The sequence below is a fragment of the Nymphalis io genome, chromosome 19 (assembly GCF_905147045.1).
Source record: "Nymphalis io chromosome 19, ilAglIoxx1.1, whole genome shotgun sequence".
Taxonomy (NCBI): Eukaryota; Metazoa; Arthropoda; class Insecta; order Lepidoptera; family Nymphalidae; genus Nymphalis; species Nymphalis io.
Window position 1 is genome coordinate 4,950,398 of NC_065906.1, and position 9,143 is coordinate 4,959,540.

A 9,143-nucleotide genomic window follows, 5' to 3' on the forward strand; every position below is an offset into this window, starting at 1 on the left:
CAAAAGAAAAGTAGTATATGTAGTATATCAGTTGTCTGGTTTCCATAGCACAAGCTTTGTACAAGCTTAATTTGGGATCAGATGGCCGTGTGTGAAAAATGTCCCAGGATATTATTATTATTATTCATATTTTATAGCTATACATTAAGATAACAGCAATAATTAACTAACTATAAAATTTAAAAAATCCGCGGCAAAACTAAAAAAAAATTAAAGACGATAAAAATAAGTTTGCTAGTAAGTTGAGAATTAAAATAATAACGAGTGAAAAAACATATAATTAAAATTGTAGTATCAATGTTTGCAACAAAACAAACTCTTTTATTTACGTTTGTAAATTCATCTTATTATATGAAGATATGAGTGGATAAAGGGCCATGTTTTTTAAAATTTTTATTTTATGTTATAATTGAAGGTATTTTCGTACAAGATATAATCGTATTTTCATACGATTGTCATACGAACGTCTTGAAAGATGTGCAATTATTCCGTTACATATTACTTTTATTCATATATATTTGTGCATTTACGGATTACACGAGTCTATCGCAAAATATATATGTATTTGTTTTTCTAAATCACGGATAAGTTCAAATAACATTTAAACAATGCTTTTTGCTATAAAGTTACAATTTTGTGTGTTAATATACTCAATAATTATGTAATAAAATAAATAATAAAATGATGATAGCGTGGTCCACTGTAAATATTATTATGGGTCCTTATAGACCCTCTGTTATTGCGTTAAGTATGTTTTCGGTAGCCAGTGCAGAACACAAAGAGTTCTTATCTAAAAGAGCTTTCAGAATACCATTGTAAAAGGTTTTCGCCTTTGTTATACATTGAAATGAAAGTCATTTTATATGATTTTTTATATGCCATTCTTACGCTGAAGATGGAATTCATTATATCAATTTACGTTGTTGTAACTTCGAGAAATTCTGTCATAAAAGTATCATTCAATTTTGACTTTATCGATGAAAAATGCATTAACTGCTTTCAGTTAGGAAATTTTAATATAAAGAAAAATGTCTGTGTGTTAGTGTATGTATCGTTAGTAACATTACATTAAGTATCTTTCTATCCTCTCTCTGGGATCGATTACACAAAGTTATTTACCAATCATGTTAAATAAGATGTTACCCATGCCCCTTTTTTCTGTAATTACACTGGCTCACTTGCCCTTCAAAGAGGAACACAGCATACAAAGTATTGCTTTGGCGATAGCATAAGTAATGAGTGGTTATAGTTATGCAGTCCCTTAGACTACCACCAATAATAATATTTATTACCTTCCAAACTATATCTTTGTTTCGCAGTTAAAACGCTTGGACATTAGAATATATAAAAGACCATCGTATTGTTTTCACTGATGTCAGTGGGCTGTTTCGCTTGTCGCAGAGAATCGGAATTGCGATTCAACGGGGAAATTCGTTCGGAAGAACGTTGGATTCTTCACCACCATTCTGGGCGCTCATGATTTTTACACTAGCTATTTTTAATTTAGATTTGTATATATTTATTGCAGTCCTTAATGTAAATGTATATTTTGATATTTGATATTATTACTCATACTAGTTAAAATAACATAAGTAAATTAATTGTTCATTGAATCGTTTTATATCAAACTTGTTTCTAAAACGATTCTTAAAAAGAAATGATCAACAAATAAAAGAAAAGTAAAAGCTATTAAAAGTGTTTGCGGGGAGCGCAGTCAATTGAGCGCCGATGTAGCTTCTACGTGACTCGCTTGCGTCACTTCGTGTGTTATTTTGAAACAGTTCATTTTTTACTTTACTCTTATTGATATATTAAAATTTAAACTTATTTTACGCCAGAGGTTATTTGTTGAATGTTTACATTCATAAATCTAAATTTTTAGCATTCAATAAAGTAACATTGTAATTCAAGTTAGACAAGTTTTATTAACTTAACAACAAAAACAAGTTATATAGCATATGTTTGAGAAATTCATATATTTAGGTACGCTATTTAATTTAGTACTATTTTTTTATTAATAGAAATCATGTAAAATTATAGAACAAATTGTAGTAAGCTTCTATTTCGGGTGGTACCTACATCTAATGTTTGTCATTTGAAATAAAACATATTTTTTTATGAAACATACTTTTATAATTGTCTCTTAAACGAACCGCCTGAGTTTGGATAGACTTATTGTTAATTTCATTATCCAGTTACATCTAACTTAACTAGTTTTACGTAATAATATACATATAGAGTAGAAACTATAAAACATTGACTCGTAATAGTTCGCATGCGCTTTGAGGTCCAAAGACGTGAACATCGCGCGAGCCGCTGCTAACCACTCGCGTCACAGACCGAGGCGTGACGAATACTGCCGATTAGTGCCGAATCGACCTCTAGCAGGGAGTTACACTCGCCCGTCTACACTTTATTGACCATTTCCTGCGTTAATATTGCTTAAAATATCGCGACTATAGAACAATCTAACCAATTAAAATCAGTGATGTTATTGTAAAATTAGGATTACCTGTAATCTTGAGTGCAGAGTGTGTTCAGTGTGTACAGAGTGCTAGTCATGTATATTAAGGTACAAGCAACATCGTCGTGTGTTGGATTACGTTAATTAGTACTAATAACGTTGTGAAAAACATCGTCGGTGTAAACTAAAACCAAATAAACAGCTTAGTTGTGTAAGACCCATCCTTTTGATAACCCAATAGACGAATACCTAGATTTAGGTGCATATAAAAACCTCTACAGAAACCATGCCAACGACTACCATACAAGAAAATATCGCTCTTTTAAATATGATGTCCTCAGACAACCTAGAGGACGATTTAAAAAGTGTTCAGCTTCATTATCCATCAGACAGGCGATTACAAAGCGACGGCGCATGCGTGGAAGAGAGAGTCAGGACTTCACGCGGCGACATCTTGGTGGCGGTTCGAGGAGATCGTAATAAACGCGCCATAATCACATACCATGATTTGGGTCTCAATTATGCTGCAAATTTTCAAGCGTTTTTCAATTTTGTCGATATGAGATCTATATTAGATCAATTTTGCATTTACCACGTTAATGCTCCGGGACAAGAGGAGGGAGCAACGACCTTGCCTGAGGATTTCTCCTACCCATCTATGGATGCCTTGGCTTCTCAAATAGATTTTGTCCTCGGTCATTTTGGTATTAGATCGTTCATCGGATTTGGGGTCGGCGCAGGTGCTAACATATTAGCTCGGTATGCCATGGTAAGCCCTCAGAAGGTCGATGCTTTAGTTTTAATCAATTGTACATCAACTCAAGCCGGTTGGACTGAGTGGCTCTATCAGAAAATTAATACAAGACAGCTACGATCCAGCGGTATGACGCAAGGGGCGCTCGATTATCTAATGTGGCATCATTTCGGACGTAGCACTGACGACCGTAACCACGATTTGGCCCACGTATACAAGGATTGTTTCTCACATGTCAATCCCGTAAATCTATCTATGTTTATTGATTCATATTTGCGTCGATCGGATTTAGGTATCGCCAGAGACAGCAATACAATAAAAGTACCCGTTTTAAACGTCACTGGAGCGCTTTCCCCTCACGTTGACGATACGGTCACTTTCAATGGCCGCTTGGAACCAGCAAAAACATCTTGGTTGAGTATCTCAGATTGTGGAATGGTGTTGGAGGAGCAGCCAAGTAAGATCTCGGAAGCGTTTCGCCTCTTTCTTCAGGGTGAGGGTTACTGCAGGTAGACCTTGAGTTTCGGGACAGCGATAAAAAGTAATGCTGCAATTAAATAGAGTGCACTTGAGGCTTATCTACACGCCAGCTTTAACAACACTGTTGTTGTAGACATTGGAATTGTAGAGGAAAAAATTGTTAACCATTGTTTTAGATAATTATGGAAATAAATTTATTTTGTGGCTTAAATAGACTTTCACTCAACCATACTCTAATATGTATGATATGAAATAATAAAATTTGTGCTTACATTCAGTAATTATTACTAACTTTATCAGTCATTAATTGTCAACTCGATTGGACGCAGAGTAATTTGCATATTAAATTTAATGAAAATTAAAATCTGTAATTATTTGTTATTAACTTTGCGCGTATAAAATTAAATTAAACATACTTTAATAATAAATAAACTTATTTTATTAATTTTTATAGATACATATCACAAAGAAACAAAGCAATAATATATTCAAAAATATGTTACTCTTACAATTGCTAAAAAAAATTGCATTGTTAAAAAAAAACTTAACTAAACTTACTTTGGATATAAATGAAATGCAAATGTATTCAGCGATTTGATCGCGAACTTTTTTCTATCCATTGCGCCTATAGCGAGTGCAGCATGGTTGCAGCGTGCGAGTGGGAAGGGACGAGATTGGCCGCCATTTATAATATTTTTGTATTTATAGTTTACTTGTCCCGACTTCTTACGGATAAAATTCATATGAAGTTTCTGCATTAATTTTTTTTGATTAAGTTATATTATGTCGTATATTTTTTGTAACCAAGATTATTAATAACCAAGATGAGCGGTTTTTTATATACCATAAAATAGTTCTCGAAGTTTTTTTTATATATTATTTAAAGTTGTTGATATTTTGTTAAAAAAATCGTGAATTAATCGGTTAATTTAACTCCATTTATTTGTAAATAATTATACTTTTCTTTTACGGCTATTACTTTCTAATACTTTTTTTATACAATAAGAAGGCGGACGAGCATATGGGCCACCTGATGGTAATTTTTTTTTATTTTTTTTTATAGAATAGGAAGGCGGACGAGCATATGGGCCACCTGATGGTAAGTGATCACCAAACGCCCTTAGACATTGGCATTGTAAGAAATGTTAACCATCGCTTACATCACCAATGCGCCACCAACCTTGGGAACTAAGATGTTATGTCCCTTGTGCCTGTAATTACACTGGCTCACTCACCCTTCAAACCGGAACACAACAATACCAAGTACTGCGGTTTTGCGGTAGAATATCTGATGAGTGGGTGGTACCTACCCAGACGAGCTTGCACAAAGCTCTACCACCAGTAAACCCCATTACTATCAATATAATAATGCATTCGAAAAAAGACTTCGAGCTACAATATAACGTATTTGCTATTTGTCCCTTGCGATTCCCTTGCGATTCGATGTCCCATCCACGCTTTTCAGTAAATCCCTTAATTTATATGCCCTAAGTTCTTATACTGCTCCCCGGGTACCCCTATATAAAATTTCAATACGATCGGTTCAATGGTTTAACCGCGATGAGGTAACAAACAGACATATGGAATTACTTTTACATGTAAAAGTCAAAATCAAAATACTTTATTCAACATGGAAGCATCACACTTAATTATTGATAGTCAAACTAGAAACTACCACTGGTTCGGAAAGGAAACATCCAGCCCTGAGAAGAACCGGCGAAAGAATCTTAGCGGCGTTTTTTTTTAAATCATCATTATCATAAATGTCCATAATAATATTTGTATATAAAAGCAGTAATTGCTTTAAAGCTCTTATAAGTAAGCAAAGTAGCTCAAACGAAGGTAAAAATAATTAATAAATAAGCCTATTATTATTCTGAAAATGGATTTAAAACGAGAAGCACACTTCAATCCCTTTTAATAATCCTAAAGATAAATGTGGGTGAGTATGATTTAGCGATTACACAGCATCTATATATTATTAGTAACAATTAAATATAGATAATGTAATATATATGTGATGAAGATAACTTTGTACCCGTTTTTAAGCATAACGCGCACGGAGGGTTTTAAGATATGGCATAGTTGAAGTTTGTATGGCGAACAAGTGCAGAAAACTAAAATTAATAAAAAAAATTGTGGTATAAATAAATGAAATGAAATGAAACATTCATAGTTAACGTTAATATTGCCAATGTCAAACAGTTAGTCTACCGGTCGTTGTCAAAAGTATTTTGAATTTACAAAGGTTTACATTTTTATTGCCATACCGACCAAGTTCCGCCAACTATAATTCAAAAATGTATGCATAGAAGAAAAATTATAAAAAAACATATTGAATATTAAATCTCACTTTTATTGGCAATGATTTAAGGTCGAATTTCGACTACTGCGGGACCTCTAATCATTATTATTACATGATATTGGCATGCTCTGTCCACTTAGAATAATGAAAAGTTATCGATTAAATAATTAAATGAAATTTGTAGTAATTATAGTTTTTCCCGTTATTTTGCTAACGATTTATACGAATAATAATTACGTATATAATGTATTGAAACCTTGAAAATTTATATTAGGTACGGTTTATATTTTTAGCCAAAATTTTAGTCGCTGGGAAGTTTTATAAACTTTTTTTTATTGAAGGTATAATTATTATTGACTGAATTTAGGGATATATCTATTTAATGATATTCTTATATTAAAATTGATTAAAATAAGTAATATTAAAAAAATACTTATTTATAAATTTTAGATTTATATAATCGAGCTTTAAATGTTTTAATTCGTATAACAGTCATCGTCGTTCGTATAAAAGTTGTACAGTGTACTTTGTTCTTAAAATTAATTGAAGAGTATCTATCTATAAATATTGCATAGTTCGGAAAAAACTTGGTACAGTGACCGAAATTAATCACACAATAGCCACATTGTATAGAACAAAATGGCAGAAACTGAATGAAAATAAAGTTTTTTTACGGCTATAATTAATATTCGATTCGTTTCGAATATCCGTAGCGTGTTTTCTTTTTGCGAGGGGTTTCCTGAATAAATGTGTATCGACCACCCCTGGGGAGGCGTCGGTAAAATGGACTCCCTGTAAAAGAGTGTGGCTTAACACCCCGTCCCCCTACTGACCACTGGATCAAGGGATTATGAAATATTTCAAGTATCAGACATAGATAACTCAACATTTAACCAATTCACATATTATATTTTTGTTATTGTTTTCTCGGCAAAAATAAATAAATAAAACTTTTCTTTTAACGACATTTATAATAATTACGAGAAAAGATCTTCAAAAAAACTCCTTTTTAAGAATTTACATAAATTTAATCACTACATAAATGTTGTTAAATAGATAAATAAATTGTAAGAAGAGCTAATAATAATTATAATAGTAGTATTGCTACTCATATTTCGTCAGGCGCAGACAGCAGCATTCCGATCGAACTGGTATCTTTGATAGGAATCTGATATTGGAATTTATGGACGTATGCGAAGAATATATTTATGATAAAATTTTGAGCGAGGAGGGTGATTTTTCTTTGAAAGGATGAGAGTAACTACGACGACAACTATTACATACTATGTTGGCTCATTATTTTCTTTCATAATTTTTCTACAAAATGTATAGTATTCGAGTGTGTATTTTATATGTACCATAATTTGCTCGTATTAAACTTTTCTAAATTATTATAGTATTTGATTAATGATAATATAGTTGCTATAATAGCGCTGTCTTCTTCTATTATCAAATCATTGTTGATAGAAAGAGAGAAATCAGAGTTTAACTAAACTCCCGTTAAACAACTATTATAATACTGTTGTATAAAAAGGTTGCATATATGTAAACATAAAATATAATTTAATGTTAGTACAGTGAGATCTTCTTAGTATACGTGTTTGATGTCTATGTATTACTGTTACGAGTATTTTGTAGACTCAATTAATTTAAGCGATTTTCTATAAACTAATGTATTTAGTACAAAATTAATATATTTTTATTAAAGTTTCAGATAGTGTCCAATGAATAACAGAGATAATTTTTAACCAGGGTGAGGTCAATAAACTCAATAAATAAAACAGCAGATGAGATAAGTAATTTATGTTACAATAAACATTCTCACATAGAATCAATATTTACACAATACAATTATATTGTCATAAAACATTTAATAAAAATTGACTAGGATTTTATGATATCTACAAATTTATTTACAAATTTAAGCTCCCTTTAAAAGTATAACATCAGCCATACTAAATATTTACACTATCATTCTCACACAATACTATTCCTAAATGTCTATTAATTTATTACGATTACACTTGAGCGTTGATGGTTTTTATTAATAAACAATAATGTATTGTCAATGACATTTTATATATTATCTGTTGTAATATTATCACCCAAGTGTATTATACGCTTACTACTATTCTATCCACAACATGAGAAAAATTCCAAAATTGCTGATTAAACATGGCAACACTGTATTTAATTATAGATATGGATTATGTGGTATTGTATACAAATCAATTTCTTATTCTATTTCCTTAAGTTATTAAAAATGGCAGTCAAATGAAGCGTAATATTTAGTAGAAATTTAATTAGTTTTTCATGTACTTATAACATTACAATAAACGTCCAATTACAAATGGTTTGTCATACATATATTATTTAAGTTATATTCGATCGTTGATTCATCTCTTGATTATTAATTTAGTAACACGATAATAAGTATTAAAGAAAAACCTTAAAGTTCTGTTTTATTCAATACTCACTTTCTGAAATATTGAATTGTTTTTTTTTTAATATATTTGTTTTTATTTAGGTTTTGATAGCAGGTTTAGTTCGCGACTATGACAGGTGCTTTGGTGAAATGAGGACAAAGTAGTAAATAAAAGCTAAAATATAAAAAAGTAAAGATCGCGTTTAAAATTTGAATACAATTTATAAAATGGATAACATACATGGCGAAAATTTAGTGAGATAGATTGTTCAGCTTCACATTCGCCAGTGGCTATATAGCTTTAAAATATAATACCACAGAAATTGACAAATGTTACAGCGAAAACGCATTATATTCTTCAATGTTAAAAAAGATGTGAATGCGTTAGTCTACATTATGGTGGTAAAGAAAGATATATTTCTTTTCATCTTCTACTAAATGTTTTGAAAATATGTTACCTTACAATGCGTCTATTTGAATTTAGGAAAAAAATATATGAAGCTGCAGATTTTTATTAAGCAAGTTACATCTTATTCAACTTTATGTTTTCAAAGTGATTTATAAAAAAAAACTTTTTAAAGTCTTTTCTTGATAAAATGATCCGAATTTTCATGTTCTCAAAACTTTTATAGTACATTTGCCAGACACGTTCGTTCACAAAGCGAAGCTACCAAAATGTTTCTATTGATTTAATCTTGTTGTAATGGCAAACACG

At 31.1% G+C, this 9,143-nt stretch overlaps 1 protein-coding gene across 1 annotated transcript; it reads left to right on the forward strand.

The window, feature by feature from the left end:
- Window positions 1–2,346: 2,346 nt before the first annotated feature.
- LOC126776133 (protein NDRG3-like) lies at window positions 2,347–3,909 on the forward strand. Its single transcript, XM_050498432.1, has one exon. The coding sequence runs from the start codon at window positions 2,751–2,753 to the stop codon at window positions 3,729–3,731; it is 981 nt and encodes a 326-aa protein (XP_050354389.1). The 5' UTR covers window positions 2,347–2,750; the 3' UTR covers window positions 3,732–3,909.
- Window positions 3,910–9,143: the final 5,234 nt, after the last annotated feature.